Here is a 17,449-nt window from a genome sequence, read left to right as displayed (position 1 = left end):
TGCGGAATGCGGGTTCCCAGGTCAGACCCTTGGGTGGGCCAGCAGTCTGGGCTCCCCAGGCCCTCCATGGATGCTGGGGGTGCGCCCGGTCTGCAGGTGGGTCATGCCCCCGCCCCATCCCGCCTGCCCGCAGGTGGGTGTATGGTGGTTCCTGAGCCTCCCGGCAAGCCTGGCCCTGGCCCGAGCCCTTCATATGTATGGATGGGTTCTTCCACCTTCGCTGCGGTCCCCTCGGTGGGCGCTCCCGCGCCGATGGGCAGCCTGAGGCACGGAGCTGTGACATCACTCCCAGACCACCCAGCTGGGGGGCCGCAGGGCGCAGTTCCTACCCCGGCAGGGGCAGCAGAGGCCTCACTCCTTGCTGCCCGAGCCCCACCCCGGTGTGTGCTCCCTGACGCCCTCGCTCTGTTGCAGAATGCCATGCTGCACTACCCGTGGTGGAGCACCTTCTCGCCCACGCCGTACCCAGTCTTCTCCAGTGAAAGCCAGTAAGTCCCTCTGGCCTCCGGGGTCTGAGCTCGCCCTGCCACGCCCTGCCCGGTGGCCATGGTGCCCTCCAGGGCTTTCAAGGTTCTGCGGCCATTGCTGGAACAAAAGTAGAGCTTGTGGCCCACAGAGGGCTTCAGCATCCTGCTCAGGGGGTTGTGGGCGGGCCCTGGCCACATGGAGGCAGCTGAGACTGACCAGCTGTGGCCCATCTGAGAGAGAGCTTGCCAGGGAAAAGAGCAAAGGGCTCCGTGGGTGCCCTCCGGGTGGGGGGTGAGAACTCTGAGGGCACTTTCCTGCAGAGGGCAACAGCAAGCAAGGTTTTAAAGAGTAAGTAGGAGCCTGCTGAGGGGGTGGGGAGGGGGAGCAGGCCAAGAGCCAGGCCAAGGAACGGCCTGCAGAGGGGGCACGGCAGCGCGTGGTGTCTGCAGGGCACTGTCATGGGAGGCGGGCACGCGGGCCTCTCCACCGAGCTGGGCTTCCTGGATGCCAGAGCTCATCCTCGGGCGGGTGGCTCGCACTCCTGTCCTGACGGCTGCCCTCTCCCCGGTCTCCCTGCAGCCAGTTCATGAGCTCCACCTCCTTCATTGCCAGCCAGCCCTGCGCAGACACCAGCTACGGACCCTCCACCACCACCCCTAGCTTCCTGCCAAAGACGGGCGACTTTCCTCAGGTGAGGACCTCAAGCCACAGTCACCCTTCCATCCCCACGTGAGCCAGGGGGCCCCTGCCTTGCACTGGCAGCCTTGGCCAGACTCCTGGGGAGCCGTGGCCTGTACCTGGGAAGAGCTGATGCCCCCTCGGCCCCCACCCGGCCTGAGAGCTCCCAGATCACAGCCGTGCCTGTGCGGGTCTGTCACGGTGGCTTCCCCCACAGTGCACAAGCTGGGCGGGAGGCCGCACCCCCGTCAACTTGCCGCTCTCGCCCCCGGCCCGGGTTGCGGGGCAGCATCTTGGAGCACCAGGTCCACTTTACCCAAACTGTAGCGCCTTCCTCTCCTGGGCACAGGCCCCTGTGCTTGCTCCATCTGGGCACCTTAGCGTCTCAGCCAGGGTCTGCCGTGTTCCCTGTGCCCCTGGCCAGAGCCATGTTATGTCGGGTGCAAACCCCGTCATTGGCGTTTATGTCCCCAAACAGCGGCCGTTTGAAGAGTGTAACCCACCCAAACCAAAGAAAGAAATACGTGTGTTTCCTTTTGGGGAGGAATCGAGTGGACCCTCTCTGGCAAGTGTCTGATGGCACACATCTCCTCACAGCAGGCCCCGAAAACCAGGCGCCGCAAAGACATGATTTGTGGGAAGGAGCCCGGGTGGGGTCTGAGGCGGGGGCTGGCAGCAGCCTAGCAGTGTTGAGTTTCACTCAGAAAGGTGCAGTCCTTGGTGCCAGTGGTTCCGCCGCGGCTGGGGCTACCCCAGCACACAGTTTGGGAACTATCCAGCTTGGACAGCCCCAGGGCCTCGGCTCCCCGGAACCTCAGTTTCCCCCCGTGTAGTGGGGGCTTGTGGGGCCTGCCGGGTGGCAGTCCGGGAGGAAGAGGCTCAGACCCAACAGCCAGAATCCACTGGACCCAGGCAAGGTCAGTTCAGATTGGCTCCCTCCTCAGGGAGCCTGGCCAGTGTCCATGCAGCGCCAGGCAGGGGCCTGGAACCAAGTCCACCGAGAACAGGACCTTCTTTGGAAACAGGGTCTTTGCAGATGTCACTTAATTAAAGCTGAGGATGAAGTGATTGTGGAGCAGGCTGGCCCTAAACCCAGTGGGTCCTTGTAAGAGATGGAGGACACAGAGGGGAAAGCCCAGGACAGCGGCGGCAGAGAGGGATGTCGGGAGCCGCGAGGGGCAGGAAGGGCCTTCCTCTGCAGCCTGCTGGGGAGCGCGGCCCGGGATGCCTTCACCTGGCACGTCTGCCCTGCAGGACCACGGGAGCGTGCGTGTCTGTGGTTCAAGCCCTCCCTCTCCATCTTGGACCCTGTGGTGGCCCCCCAGGAAGCGGCTTGGCTGGGCCTGGAGGACATGGGAGCTCAGCGGGCTCAGCTGGCCCCCACTTCTCCCAGGGGGAGGTGTCAGTTGGAGAGGGATAGGAGGTCCCTCCGGCCTTTCCGGGCGTGCTGGGGTTCCCCCATCGGCCACCGACCCACAAGGACACGCTGCTCGCTCTGGTTTGGCACCTGCTGTTGCCCGGCCTGGGGAGCACCTGGCCTCCACGACAGGGTGTGCGGCCGATGGTCCACGGCCCGAGAGCCTCCCTGAGCCTGCCGTGCCTGCTCTGCGCTCTGATCGAGTTCCTCCACACGGGTCCTAGACACAGCTCCACGTCCAGACTTGGCATCTCGTGATGCCGTCTCCCCCGCTGGGGTGTCACCTGCTCTCCAGGCGAGGCAGCTGAGGCTCGTGGGCGCAGAAGCCCCAGCCCCCGGGGGCCGCCCAGCCGTCCCCACTCCCCTGGCTCTCTTGCCTGCGTTCGGCTTGTGCTGTTTCTCTCGGCTCTGCCCAGAACCAGCACGGTTCCTTCAACCCACTCTTGGGGCCACGGCGTCCGTGTCTCACCGCGTGGGGGGGGACTGCCGGTCATCGATCCATGGTCGAGCTTGGCCGCGTCCGGCCCACAGACGTTTACTGAGCTCCTGCTGAACACGGCAGTGGCCTACCCTGCTGGGGGGCAACTTGGACCCAGATCTTTCTTCTAAAGCAGTGGAACCTTTTTCAAACAAAATCTCACCCCGGTGCTAAGTGTGGGGTTAGACAGATGTGAGACCAGAGTTCAGTTCCGGGTGAAGGGTCCTGAGGCCCCGTTAGCCTCCTCCACCTCCCTCGTGACCCCTGGGCCTGCGGCCCTCGCCAGGAAGGGGGCCAGACCCAAGCTGGGCCTCAGCCAGTGGACCCGCCACACACACACCCCTCTGCTCCTGATTGACCAAATGACATCACCACAATGACCAGCACAGTGACAGCCTCGAATACATCCCCGTCCTGGTCCCGGGACCTGGGACGTGTCCCCTCACGCGGCAGAGGTGACCTTGTCAGGGCCCCCGAGGAGGGGGTGACCCTGGGTTCCCGGGGGGGGGGGCCGGCGTCCTCACGAGGTCCTCCCTAGGGGGAGGCAGAGGGTGGGAGTCCCAGAGACGGGCAGACCCCGCGCGGCTGGCGGTGAGGATGGAGGGGGGGCTGCGGGCCAGGAAGAGGCCGGAGCCGGGTCTCCCGGGGGCCCTGGAGGAACATAGCTCTCCGTTTTGGACTTCTGCTTTCCAGGACCATAAGGTAATAAATGTGTGCTCTTTTAAGCTGTGAGGTTTGTGGTAGCTTATTATGGTGGCAAGAGGAGACTGATATACCATGTGAAGCCCCCATGTGGCCCGTGGCACATTCTAGAAATGTTCCCCACTGTGCTATAAATCAGAAGGCACTGGGGCTGGGCCATAGCCAGGAGTGGACATAAACCTACAGGCCTTAATATACCTCTTGCTGACTAAACCTGTGCTCTGAGTTTCCTGGCAGCCAAAGCAAAAAGAGAAAGGAGATGAGTGGTGTGACTCTTTTTGCCTGTAAAAGAAGGCTTCTCTCCAGTTTCCTTTGGGGCACGGAGCAGTTCCTTGGGGTCAGCATCCCTCCCCCATCTCTCCTGGGAGGACATCTGGACTTGGTTCCCAGGCCTGTGCCTGGTCTTGGCTCCAGCTTTGCTGTCTGAGGGCCTTTGTTCCTCAGGTTGTGACTAGGGCTGAGTCACTGAACACTAGGGGGACTGGGTTCCTCCCTTGGTTCCCCCACAGGAGCCAACCCAGACCCAGGACCACTGGTGGCAGGTTGACCATGCCTCTGTATGGGGTCCCCAGGTTTTTTTGTTTTTTGTTTATGTTTTAATTTTAATTTTATTTTTAAGTAAACTCTACGCCCAAAGTGGGGCTTGAACTCATGACCCTGAGATCAAGTCACATGCTCTACCGATGAGCCAGCCAGGCGCCCTGGGGTTCCTGTTTTATAGCTACCTGGGTGGGGCCTACATCCTGCGGGACCCTGCTCTCAGGAATGCAGAAGGTCAAGGTTAATCCTCACTCTGAGGCCACTCTGCCCCCCCCCCCCGGGTGGTCCTGGTGGTCACACCCGGACCCACTACAGTGGCCCAGAACCCAGGGACCCAGTTCCAGGATGAAAGGGCACAGGCACCAAGGGGTTATCTAAAACTTCAGGTCTGATACTCTTTTCTGTGTGTGTGAATTTGTGACAAAATGAATTTTACGGTGCTTCAGGTCTATAGGGAGGTTGCTCTCCTCAAACGCTGTCACTCATTGACCTGGTTTCCTGGCACGTTATTGTCTGATAGAACTGTGGTCCATCATCATGATGCAGCCGGTAGCCTGGCATAGCACTCATGAGCAGACCAGAGTGCCTGGGCTGGAGCACGGAGGCCCCTGTAGGGAGCTGGCCCCCGGTGCAGACTGGCCTGGGGCCGTTGCGCTTCCAAGGGGTTCTGTGTTCTTGGCAGGAGTCCCACAGGTGGGACACTGCGTCCTCATCGGGCGTCCCCTGCATGCCTGCACCTCCCCCCCCCCCCCCTCAATGTGTCTTCCTGTGGACGGTGCTGACCTTGAGCCCTGGTCAGGGTGGCAGTGCCGGGTCCCTCCCCCGTCCACGGTCAGGTTGCTGCTACATTCCCCTCTCCCCGGGGGAGGGGTGCGTCGAGGCTGTCCAGGACCCTGGTCCCTTGTGGTGGGGACGGGAATGGATTTCCTCCTGCACTGGGGGATGTGGCCTGCAGTGACCATCACCACGGTGTCTGTTTAGCAGGCATTGCTGTCCTGCCCGGCCCCTCTGTTAATCAACTGGAGGTCTTCCACAGGGAGAGCCGGCCCTCCCCTTACTCGGTCATTTGTCTGTGACACAATGGGTCACAGTCAGGTGCTGCGCTAATCACTACTTCTGCGTAGGCCGCTGGGAGTGCCTGTCTCTCCATATCCCCCTCATGACCATCAGGGATGGCCCAGGCTCAGTCCATGAAGACCCCGCCTCAGCCTTCACCCCACCTGCTTCCCCAAGGAAGCCTCTTCTGACTGTGCTTGGCATGGAGCCACTCAAGTCCTATGGCTCTCCTTGGTGCCCTCAACACTTGAGGGGCCCCCCATGGGGTCTCCCACCCCTGGGTGTGAGGGCATGGCTTTTCTTTCATTCCTTGCTTTTGATTTAAGATGTGATTTGCATATCACACAATTCAGTGACTTTTAGCAAATTTAGAGGGCTGTGCAACTATCACCTCTGTGTAACCCCAGGACATTCCATCAACCCCAAAAGGAAACCCCATCCCCATCAGCTGTCACCCCCCGGCCCCCGTGAGCCCCCTTCCCATCCGTGGATGAGCCTGTTGTGGACGTGTCACCCACGTAGACTCACACCCCGTGTGGCCTTCTGTGTCTGGTTCCCTCCCTGAGCGTCCCTGGGGCAGCACATGTGGGCGCCTGGCTCCTGCTCGCGGCTGAAGGACGCTCCCGTGTGTGGGGGACACACTGTGTGTATCTTCTCTTCAGCTGATGGGCATCTGGGTGGTTCCCACAATGGGATTTTGGTGATTGTGAATCATGCTGCTGTGAACATCCATCAACAGGCTTTTGTGTGGACCTGTGTTCTGGGTTGGCTGAATCTGATTGGGGCGGGTATTTGGGGACATGTTGAGGTCAAGGCTGGGGGTGAAGGACTCAGCACTGCAGACTACCCCTCCCAATGCCTCGTGCCTCCAGGCCCTCCCCTGCATTCTCACCACCCTGGCATCTCTGGGGTCCTGGTTGTGGGCGTGGCCACTCTGCCCTCCCTCGCTGCTGCCTGGCATGTATGTTCCCTGGGAGCTGCCCTGACCCCTCCCCCCAAATCCACCTGGATCCCGAACATCCTGGCCAGACTCTGGGAGAGGGCCACCTCATGCAGTCAGTGGGGCAGGCATCCGCCCTGAGAGTCTCTCCAGGCATCTCGGGTGGGTCCTGCATCCACCCAGTGAGGACACTTTGTGTCTGCCGGCCTGGGGCTTCTGGGAAGCCAGGATGAGGTCACAGCTCAGAAAAGTGCTTTGCAAACTCTCAGCAGCTCTCCACTGAGGGGCGGGCAGCATCAACTGCTCTGCAAATGGATTTCAGCAGGATCAGAGGTCCTGGCGCACCCCCACCAGGCCCCCAGTAGTTACTGGCACTGGCAGGAAGAGCGAGCGAGACGTTTCTTCTCTAAGGAAGCCCCCTGGTTCACACTGAGCTGCAGCCGAGAACCCACCGCCAGCTCCGTGGTCTATGCTGAGCACCACGCCCAAGCAACCCCCGCTCTGTGGTCTGTTCTGAGGGCCACAGACCAGTGGGAGAAGGAGCATGGGTGTCTCCAGAGGGTCGCTGCACAGAAGCTGAGACACCCAGGAGCCAGGGGATGAGGAAGTCGGTGGGGAGAGCTGGGAAGCCAGGTGCTTGGAGAGTGGCCCCTGCAGAAAGCCCTGGGTCGGGGTCCAGCCCCTCCCAACTGCAACACCACAGGCGCTCAGGACCAGTTGTCCCCACAGCAGGAGGCTAACAGCCGTTTCTTAGGGGGCCGTGTGAGCTGGGGAGCCCACAAGGCACCACAAACAGGGTGACATAGAGCCACAGAGAACATGCCCTCACGGTGCCGGGGCCAGGCGTCCCAGATCCAAGTGTGGCGGGGCCGCGCACCCTCCGCAGGCTCCAGGGCACGGTCCCTCCTGCCTCTCCCAGCTCCCGAGGCCCCAGGCGTCCCTCGATGTGCGGTCACATCGCCCCAGTGCCTGCCTCGGTGGCACGTGGCTGCGTCCCCGTGCGTCTGCGTCCAGATTTCCCTCTTCCGAGGACACCAATCGCTGCAGCACGGCCTCCCCCCTCCTGTACGGCCTCACCTGAACTGACTGTACTTGCGAAGGTCCTGTATCCAAATAAGGTCCCATTCACAGGTCCCGGGGGGCAGGACTTGAGCGTGTCTCTTTGGGGGACATAATTCACCCAACAGGAACATCCCAGCAGTGGGGTGTGCCTGAGGGGAACCTGCAGTGCCCAGCCACCCTCTGCCCTGTGTCTACCCCCACCTCACCAGAAGTGGGTGACCCAAAGACCACCTGTGCACAGGCTTGCTGTGAGGGCCCGCGAGGGGGGGAGGCAAGGAGGGGAGAGCCCCATAACAGACTGGGGGTTCTTGGGAAACACAGGACAGCTGGGCCATGCCCACCCCTCTGCACCCTGCCTGGCCACAGGACAGAGGGTCAGCCCTGGGCCACACAGCCCTACAGCCACAAGGCAGCCCAATGGGGCTGGGGCCAGTCATGTCCTTGGTGGCAGCCCTGCTCACGCTCGTGCCTGGGTCCCTAAGTTTGACTTCCACCGGACCTCTGCCCAGGTCCCACTCAGCCCGTCCGCCTCCATCCAGGCACGCAGCCGACCCACCGCCTGTGGCCAGCAGGGGGGGCAGGGTGCCCAGGTGCCCAGGTGCCCACTGGGTGCTGGCTTCCCTGTACCCTCAAGCCCGCCCTTGCCCATCAGCCAGCTGTCTGGCGCTGAGATTTGGGGGGCAGATTGTCAAAGGTCAGGAACTGTGCTGCAAACCTGACAGACTTTATGGCAGTTTAATCTAATCATGAGAACTCGGGTGTGTACTTTGTGCATCTTTCTAGTTTGGTTCCTAGTGATTGTTTTAAACTGAGTCAAAATCCACATGTCTTGAAATCCATGCTTTGGGGGCACCTGGCTGGCTCAGTCAGGAGAGCATGTGACTATTGATATCCGGGTCTTGGGTTCGAGCCCCATGTTGGGTGTAGAGACTATTTACAAAACAAAATGAGTGAATAAAACTGTTATAAAAAATAAAATAAAATCCACCTTTTTAAGGTAAATTCACAGGCTGTGCAACCACCACCTCTGTCCAGTTCCAGAACATTCCTTTGCCCCGAAAGGAAACCGCATCCTATCAGCTGTCGCTCCCCATCTCCCCCTCCCCAACCTCCACCCCCACAAGCCCCCTTCCCGTCCGTGGATGAGCCTGTTCTGGACGTGTCACCCACGTGGACTCACACCCCTTGTGGCCTTCTGTGTCTGGTTCCCTCCCTGAGCGTCGTGGGCTCGGGGTCTGTCCCCGGCACCGTGCGTGAGGGCGCCTGGCTCCTGCTTGCGGTCGCGGGACGCTCCCCTGCGTGGGTGGGCCATATCCACCTGCCCGCGGACACTGGGGCTGTTGCCACCTTTTGGCTGCCGTGAGTGGGGCCGCTGTGGACGTGCATTTGTGGGTTTGGTGTGACGTGCGTTTTCGGGTTTGGTGTGACGTGCGTTTTCGTGTCTCGGCCGTGTACCCAGCCGTGGAATTGCAGGGTCGTCCGGTAACTCCGTGTGCAACTTTTCGAGGAACCGCGTGACTGTCCCCGCCGGCATGGCGGATGGTTCTGAGGTCTCCATGTCCTCGCCGGCACTTGTCATTGTGTGTTGGAGTCGGGCCGTCCTGGCCGCCGTGAGGTGGTGTCTCCAGGCTCTGGTTTGCATTTCCCTGCTGCCCGACAGTGCTGAACGTCCTTCTCCGGCTCACTGCTGCTGGTGCTTTCCCTTTTCCATGCAGTGCTGGGGCCGGGCAGGGGGGCTGTGCTGCCTGCAGGCTCTGAGGTGCAGATGGGACGGGAACGCCACAGTGGCCTTGTTGCATTGGACCCCGTGATCCCTCACTGTCCCTGATGAGGCACACAGCCCCGGGGTCCCTACCCAGCCAGAGCCCCGCAGGTGTCCCTGACCCCAAGCACATACAGGGAGCCTGGCCTAGCCATGCAGCTGTTGTTTCCCATGGGACAGGGCACCATGGGATACTCATGCAAGGTCTCTGACCCCACAGGGTGCTGGAGGGCTTTGCACTCCCCTGCTCACCAGCCCTGCTGCTTTCTGTGCGGGGCTGAGGTGCAGGGAGAGGAAAGAAGGGGGGTTTCAGGGACAGACACACCCCTTGGCAAGGTTCCAGGAGAAGGAGCAGGGTGGGGGCTCGGGTTCCCACAGGGCGGCACCCCAGCTGGGGCCGCAGCATGACAGAGGCCCTGGGGGATCTCAGAAAGGCCCCGGAGACAGGCTCTAGGGTGGTTGGGGGCAGCGGGTGAAGGCCCCCAGTGCATGCCAGGGGGCTGCGTGGAGGGGCCTGAGGGGCGGGCCGGGCCTTCCTCTCCCCCAGCGGCACTGGGGCTTGTGGCCCTCATTCTCTGGGCTCCCCAGGAGCAGCACTGGCAGGTCCCCGCCAGGCCCAGCTGGCCAGAACTCCGGTCTGGGGAAACCGAGGCGAGGGCCAGTGCGCGCCGGCGGGTGGGGGCCCAGCGCCGTGGAGAGGTCTGTGGCTAGATGACGCCCAGTACAGGAATTCTCGCTCTGCCAGTAATCGCCCTGACTTCCCAGGCAGCCATCATTTCCTGAAAGTCAGCCGCCTTAGGGGAAGTAGGCGCTGGCGGTGACTAAACCAACATGCAAATGCAGCCGGGCTGAGAGCGGCCCGCACGGCCGCGGTCATGAGGGAGCCGCCCGCCGCCGCTGCCGCCGTCCAGGGGACCCGCCGCGGCCGCGCCATGTCCCAGCTGCAGTTCTGGCTGCACTTTGCAGCCCTCAACAAGGTAACCCTCCGCGCTGCTCGCTCCCGCCCGCCTGGCGGCCAGCCCCCGCTGCGGGAGCTCCCAGCCAGCCAGGGCCGCGGGGACCGGGGCGCGCAGCACGGCCCCGGAGCGCCTCTCACGGCGGCAGCGCCTTCCCCTCTGTGCCCAGCTGCCCCAAGAACGGCCGGCCCCCCGCGGCTCAGCGGTTGGACCCTGACAGTCTCCGGGGCGGCCGGGGTAGAGCTGGAGTGCGGATGGCCAGGTAGGAACGGCCCCCATCCCTCCGTCCTTCCTCGGGCTCCCCAGGGATCCAGGAAGGCGTCCCGCCCCTAGCCAGGGCTAGTGGGACAGAACCTGTCTCTGGAGGGTGTTTCTGGGGTTCGAGCGGTGCTGAGCAGCTGCAGCTCCCCCAAGGGAGGCCCAGAGTGCGGTCTGGGGTGGGGGCCATGCTGTCCCATCTCCCTGGTCTGTGGCTGGAGTCGAGGGCACTGTTTGGCAGCTCTACCTGATCCCGCCAGGTCTTCACCTGGCCCAGGGAACCCCAAAATGCTGAGAGACAGTATCCACAGCAGGCGACCCTGTGACTTCCCTGGTCTCCCACAACTGTCAGGGTGACCACCCCATTCTCTCCCCACTGAGGGGCTGCAGCTGACGGAGTAGGGTTGGGGCCTGGGGTCTGAGGAGGGGTGTCCATGGAGGGTGATTTTGATTTTGGGTCACCTTGGAGATCTGCTGGTGGCTGCTGGGCATCAGGTCCTGACCCGTTGGATGGTGAGCAGCCCACGTGGGAGGGGTCAGCTCTCGCCCCATCCTGACACCCATGCCGTATCGGGAGTGGGGCTGGGAGGCACCCCTGGTGCTCGCGTGAGGCCCTGCCTCCCTTTGACCCAAGAATCTGGTGGAGGCAGCATCCCCAGCGTGGGTAGAACCCTCCCACTTTTTAAATACCCTTGATTTTGGAGCAGGTCTGTGTGCCGAGTTACTGCGCAGCACGGAGTTCCCACGGGCCCCACGCCCAGGCCCTCTGTTCACCCGTCACATCAGCGTGGTGCTTTCGTCAGAGCTGACGAGCAGACACTGATACCTCGTTATTCACCAGAGATCCTCGCTCTGTGCCAGGACCCCATCCTGACACCGCGGGATTTCGGTTGTCACTCTGCTTCGGCCCCTCCAGGCTGGTCCCCGGGCCCCCCGTTATTGTCGGAGGAGGGCTGGCTGGGGTCCCGCAGGACGTCCCCAGGCTGCGCTCGTCCCATCAGGGCCCCCCACTGCCCACGCGGCTCCTCCCTGCGGACGCTGGCCCTGTGTCCTGGCCGGGGCCACGCCGTCCGTCCTCGGGGGAAGGGGTCGCTGTGTGCAGCCCACGCGGGGGGGTGGGGCCCCCGAGCACCCACCTTTTGCCAGGTGCCATTCCTCTTCTTTGGCCCTGGTCAGGGCTCCTCCCCACCTGCCTACCCTGCTGCTTGTGACTGCTTCACCTTCAGGAAGCAGACCCACCCCTCAGGGCGTCTTGGGGCTGCCAGCTTGATGGGCTCAGGGGCTCTTGTCATTCTTTTTTTTTTTTTTTTAAAGATTTTTATTTATTTATTGAGAGAGAGAGCATGAGAGGGAGGAAGGTCAGAGGGAGAAGCAGACTCCCCGCTGAGCAGGGAGCCCGATGCGGGACTCGATCCCGGGACTCCAGGATCATGACCTGAGCCGAAGGCAGTCGCTCAACCGACTGAGCCACCCAGGCACCCAGCTCTTGTCATTCTGACCAGGCTTGCGTGGTGCCCTCTGGGAAGGCCACGCTCAGATGTGGTTCCAGAGGGATTTTAGCAAAGTCAGCCGGCCACCCGTACCCAGACCCCACCCCAGGCAGCCCGCAGGGGTCCATGCTCCATGTTGCCTCACGGGGACCGAGTGGCCAGCTTCCATGACCCAGCCTTCCCACCTCTGACCCCAGCTGCCCCGGAATGGTGAGCGGGCCTCATGGTCAGCAGGGCCAGAGGCTGCGTTCGTCCCATCACGGGCCCCCTCTGCCCCCTGAGCGCCTCCCCCATCCCGTAGATCGCTGCTCTGACCTGTGGAACTGCTGGGCTCTTACACGAGGGTGCTGGGCATCCCAAGGAGTGTCGAGGTGCACCTTTCCCCACCCTGGGGTTGGTGTTTCCCTCCTGCCTCTGTCCCCGTGCTGTGGACTTTTATAAACCTCCCCAGGCCACTGCCTGCCTGAGCTGGTCCTGCCAGCCAGAATCTGCCTCCTCGCCCGGACTTGCCCAGGCTGTCAGATCCTGCCAGGGTCTGCTCCCATGGGTCCAGGCTGGGCGCGGCCTGGGGCCAGGAGTGAGTGGTGCCCCTCTGGCTTCCCGTATGCCATCAGCCACCGGGGTACCTCTGGGTGGCAGGAAGCATCCAGTCCAGGCACCCAGCCTCACACCAGCTGATTGGGCCAAGGGTGGTCTTTCCTGCACAGACCCTGAGTCCTAGCCTGGCTGTGGGACCAACCCCATCCAGTAGAGAGACTCCTGCATCCAGTCACCCTCAGGGAAGCCTGGCCCCATCCCTGCCCACACCTTCCGAGGGGCACTGCACAACAGGCCCGAACCTGCCTCATCCTGGGACTGTGTGCGCTCTGGTGTCCTAGCAGACCCTCAGGAAGCTGGGTGGTATCACCCGGGGACCCCCACCACTATCACCACCACCAAGGAATAGGGATCTGATTCCAACACGATTAATGGGAGGGGAGCCCTCACAGGTGGAGTGGGGCAGCCCCAGCACTGGCCAAGGCCGGGGGCCTGTTCTTAGTGGGCTGGGGGCTGCAGGGATGCCACCCTCACCCCCAGAAGCCAGCTTACCTGTGGTCTTGGGGCCTGAGCCAGGTGCATCAGGGCAGGCTCCAGGCCCTCTGCTGTGGAGGCTGGCCTGGAAGGGCCTCATCTGGGAGGGTCTGTGGGGGCTCCCTCCCCATGAGGAGTCGGCTGAGGGCTGTGCCCCTCACCCCCTGATCTGGGCCTGCAGGGGCTCAGGGAATTGGAAGGGGCTGCCCCCTCTCCAGCTTCAGGCACTCAGGGTCCCTGTCTGTAAAGTGGACACCTACTGCCCTCTCCTGGTGGTCGGTGGCGTGGACACCACCACCCAGCCTGGCAGTATGTGGGGGTCTTGGGCTGGGGGCACACTCCCTGCTGGTCCAGGAGCCCTCAGGGCTGGTCTACGAGTGTCCCCGGTGTCCGGTGCAAGCCGGGTACACACAGGTGCTCAGTGTCTGTGACCCAGGGGTGGGGGAGGGCAGCATGGGACCATCCCTGGCATTTAAATTTTTTAAATTTACGTTTCTAAACTGTGTGTAACCTACACAGCACACTCCCCCCTTGCAGGTGTGGGGCTCTTCATGTCCTGACATCTGTGCACTGGGGTCACATGTCCCAGTGTCACGTAATTCCCGAACATTCTGTCTCCCCAAAGGCAGCCCCGTCCCCATCAGCCGTCACTCCCCAGCCCTCCCGGACCCCCGAGCCCCCTTCCCGTCCGCGGATGAGCCCGTTCCGGACGTGTCACCCACGTGGGCTCACACCCCGTGTGGCCTTCCGTGTCTGGCTCCCTCCCTGAGCGTCGTGGGCTCGGGGTCGGTCCCCGGGGCCGCGCGTGTGGGTATGGGCACCTCTCCTGCTGGTGGCAGGAGGGTCCATCGTGTGCCTAGGCCCCCCAGACGCACCGGCTGCCTCTCATCCTGCCTGTCTTCCAGGATTCTGTGTACCTCGACGACCTCTCCAACACCTCCATCTTCTCCTCGTCTGTGGACTCCCTCTCAGACATCGCGGACACACCTGACTTCCTGCCGGCCGACAGCCTCAGCCAGGTGCCCACCATCTGGGATGTGAGCACCGGCCCCTCCGCCCACGACAAGGTCAGCTCACCCTGAGGCTTCTGCTTGGGCAGCTGTCCCAGGGCCCCAGCCCCAGGCTGTTCAGAGACACCAGTGAGCTCGTCGGTCAGGGGTCCTCCTGTTCTCTGCTCGGCCCAGAACATGCAGGGCGGGGGTGGGGGAGGAAAGCTCCGGTACTGAGCTCCTCACCACTCCTGCCAAAGGCCCTGTCACAACCAGGCACTGCCCTCACAGGCTTGGTGGCTCAGTCTCCGTGCCCTGCTCTGCTGGGCATACGGGCTTCACCAGGAGACGAGCAAAAAGCAGCTTCCAGCACTGGTTCTCACTCTGGTGATCCTGGGCAATGTCTGAAGGCATTGCCGGGGGGAGGGGGTGGGGTGCTCCTGGCTTTGAGTAGGTGGGAGCCCGGGAGCCCAGAGTGCTGCACTGGCATCTGTGAAGCTCCTTGTGCAGGACCCTGACGGGGGAGTGTGGGTGACATGAGGCCAGATGGGAGGGGTCCCCAGGTGTGCCAGGCCCAGACTCTAGCTCATTCCCAGGACCGGGCAGCAGGCACATTGGTGAGGGAGAGGGGGCCCAGTGCCAGGCTTGGGGAGCCCCTGCCCCACCCAGGCCCCATCCAGGGCTCTCTGCCAGAAGAGAAGCCCCTAGCTTTTGAGAGCCAGAATCCTGGTTCAAGGATCTGAAAGGCGGCATTGGAGATATGCGTCTAAGGGAAAGCAGCCTCTTCCATCCAGAGCTGGGTGGACCCACGGAGTCCTGCTTGGTGGCACACGCTAGTGGACACGATGCCTGCCCAGCTACCTTGAGGTTCCTCGGCACCTTTTGGCCCCTCTGAGGCGGGGTAGAATAGACGGGTCTGGAAGGCCTGGGGCCCGGCGTGGGGCTGGCAGAAGGACAGGAAGTGCCCAGGGCAGCCTGGTGCGGTCCCTGTCTTTTATAGCCATGGTGGGCAGCGCAGGCCCCCTTCCTGTGTCTGGGCTGAAGGGCCTCTGACCAGCCCCCGGCTCCTTGGTGGAGAATGTGAGGCAGAGGCCGCATGAAGTGGACAGCAGGAGGGCGGCCGAAACCCAACGCCCACAGCCTGCTGCTCGCCAGCCCACCAGGAGCCCTGACTCAGCCTTCCAGGAACCCAGGCCCGAGGCTGTTTGTTTTTGTTAATTAGAAGAAAAGAAGACAGGGAATTGAGTATGGGTTTCTGGCTTCTGGTATCTCACTTTCATCTCATTTTCCTTTTCAAAAAAAAACTTTGGCATGTTCTTAACCTTTGAAAACAGCGGGAGTCGTAAAAATCAAGTGGGTGCCTTGGGGACCCTTGTTATCCCCCATGACAGTAGAGGACACCCGAGCTCCGTGTGTGCTCAGGAATGGGCACCTGGCGCTCACAGTCCCAGGCCTTGGGATGGTGGGGTCCGAGAGGAGACGGGGTCTAGAAGGGATTTCTTCATTTCTATTTTGTTTTTCACATTCGTGGTTTTTAGGATGGCCACGCTACTTTTGTGATTTTTATTTTAAGATTTTTATTTTGTTTTAATTGGAATTGTACAGATCTGGTCGGGACCCTGTGTGTCCTTCCTGTGTGTCCAGGGGCAGAGCAGTCACCCCACCCGGTCTCAGTGTGATCACCCCCTGAGGGAGGGTAGGTGGAGGGCCAGGTGTGACATGGTCCTCGAGGGTTTGGGTCTCCTGTCCTGGACCATCTGTGGACTCTGGATGCCACATGAGTTCTGACGCCAGGTGGGCCTCATGCCCCCATGGCCAATGGACACCCCCCAGGCATCGGCTTTGTCCCCCAGGTTCTTGGTCCCCTGGGACCAGACGCAGGTGATCGATCTCCCCAGGGCATGACTGTGATCTGGGACATGTCCTTACTACATTTATCTGCGTGATGGGGGTTGTAGCTTGTTGCTCAAAAGAGCCAGCCGCCAGGCAGCAGGAAGGAGGCAGGCAGCTGGCCGTGGGCTGGGGGGCATGAGGATAGTGTGAGAACCCCATTGGAGGCCAGGCTAGGGAGGCCCACAGGGGCGCTTCCTCCCCACATCTTGCCTGCAGGCTCATGTCCACTCTCCTCTCTAGCTGCTCCTGCCCAGTGGGCCATGGACAGGCCTTGAGGACCCCGTGTCCTCCCTTTCCAGCACCCCACTTCTTGTCAGCTACCAGGTAAGCTGGGCCCCCTCCTCAGTCCTGCCTGCCTCTTGTAGGGACTGGGACACTCAGAGGCACCTGTTTATAGAAGCAGGGTCTGCCCGTTTTACAGATGGGGAAGCAGGCCCTGGGGAGGCACCGCATTGGGGGTCAGGTGGGCCACTCCCCACCCTGTTCACCGGGCTGGCTGCCCCTTGGGGGAAGGCTGGCCATGTGGGGCAGGACAGGGCCATCCAGCCCTGACTACACCTCCGGCACTGACCTTCAGTCTCAGAGTCAGCCTGAGGAGGAAGATGAGGCAGAGGAGGATGAGGGGGAGGAGCTGGGCCACACAGAGACCTACGCCGACTACGTGCCATCCAAATGTGAGTGCACTGCCCGAGCCCCTAACAAGCCGCTGCCAGGCCTGCATAACCCCAGCGGGCTCCAGCCGTAGCAGGGGCAGGGGTGGGGGTTGCAGGCTGGGTCCCAGATTCTGGAGCGGCAAAGCTGGCTTGGGAGCTGTGGGCTGGCCTTGGGGGCAGTTCTGTAATCCCCACTTGCCACAGAGCCAGGGAGTACCATGAAAAGTAAGCCCACCTTCTTCCCTGAGCAGGATTTTATGGATCTGCCCCCCCCTGAGGGGCCCCTACCCTGGACCCTGCTCTGCCCCTCTGCCTTCTGGGAGCTTTTCCCAGCCCATCCTAGACCCTCGCAGCCCACCCTGAGACCCTGGCCACACCCCTGACGTGCCCCTGGCCATGCCTCTCCAGCTAAGATCGGGAAGCAGCATCCGGACCGCGTGGTGGAGACCAGCACGCTGTCCAGTGTCCCACCGCCAGACATCACCTACACCCTTGCCCTGCCTGCTTCCGACAGCGGGGCCCTGTCCGCCCTGCAGCTAGAGGCCATCACCTATGCCTGCCAGGTGACCTGGGGTCTCCCATCCAGCCCACATCCTGCGTGGGGTGCCCCCAAGGCCCCGGGGAGGGGCAGCCTGCCAGGTCCTGACCGCCCTCCCTTGGCCACAGCAACACGAGGTCCTGCTCCCCAGTGGGCAGCGGGCCGGCTTCCTCATTGGCGATGGCGCCGGCGTGGGCAAGGGGCGCACGGTGGCCGGCATCATCCTGGAGAATTACCTGCGGGGCCGGAAGAAGTCCCTGTGGTGAGTGTGCTCTCCCCACCCCACGCCGGCGGGCAAGGAGGGGAGGGGCGCCGTGGCACCCACCAGCCCGCACCCCCAGGTTCAGCGTCTCCAACGATCTCAAGTATGACGCAGAGCGCGACTTGCGGGACATCGACGCCCCGGGCATCGCGGTGCACGCGCTGAGCAAGGTGGGTGGGGTCGCCCCCTCCTCGGGTGGGGTCCCGGAGCACCGGCCCCGCGCCCCCACACCCGAC

At 62.6% G+C, this 17,449-nt stretch overlaps 1 protein-coding gene across 1 annotated transcript in view; it reads left to right on the top strand.

The window, feature by feature from the left end:
* LOC113916876 (protein strawberry notch homolog 2) overlaps window positions 1-17,449 on the top strand; it is a 47,151-nt gene that overhangs the window by 18,484 nt on the left and 11,218 nt on the right. The window contains exons 3-10 of the mRNA XM_035727795.1: window positions 415-488; window positions 1,048-1,159; window positions 13,784-13,945; window positions 16,001-16,084; window positions 16,338-16,434; window positions 16,822-16,976; window positions 17,080-17,213; window positions 17,293-17,383. Coding sequence (XP_035583688.1) covers window positions 415-488; window positions 1,048-1,159; window positions 13,784-13,945; window positions 16,001-16,084; window positions 16,338-16,434; window positions 16,822-16,976; window positions 17,080-17,213; window positions 17,293-17,383 — 909 coding nt within the window. The remainder of the gene's footprint in view (window positions 1-414; window positions 489-1,047; window positions 1,160-13,783; window positions 13,946-16,000; window positions 16,085-16,337; window positions 16,435-16,821; window positions 16,977-17,079; window positions 17,214-17,292; window positions 17,384-17,449) is intronic.

Source organism: Zalophus californianus, chromosome 1, assembly GCF_009762305.2.
Source record: "Zalophus californianus isolate mZalCal1 chromosome 1, mZalCal1.pri.v2, whole genome shotgun sequence".
NCBI classification, from domain to species: domain Eukaryota; kingdom Metazoa; phylum Chordata; class Mammalia; order Carnivora; family Otariidae; genus Zalophus; species Zalophus californianus.
This window is presented reverse-complemented; position numbering and strand designations above follow the sequence as displayed.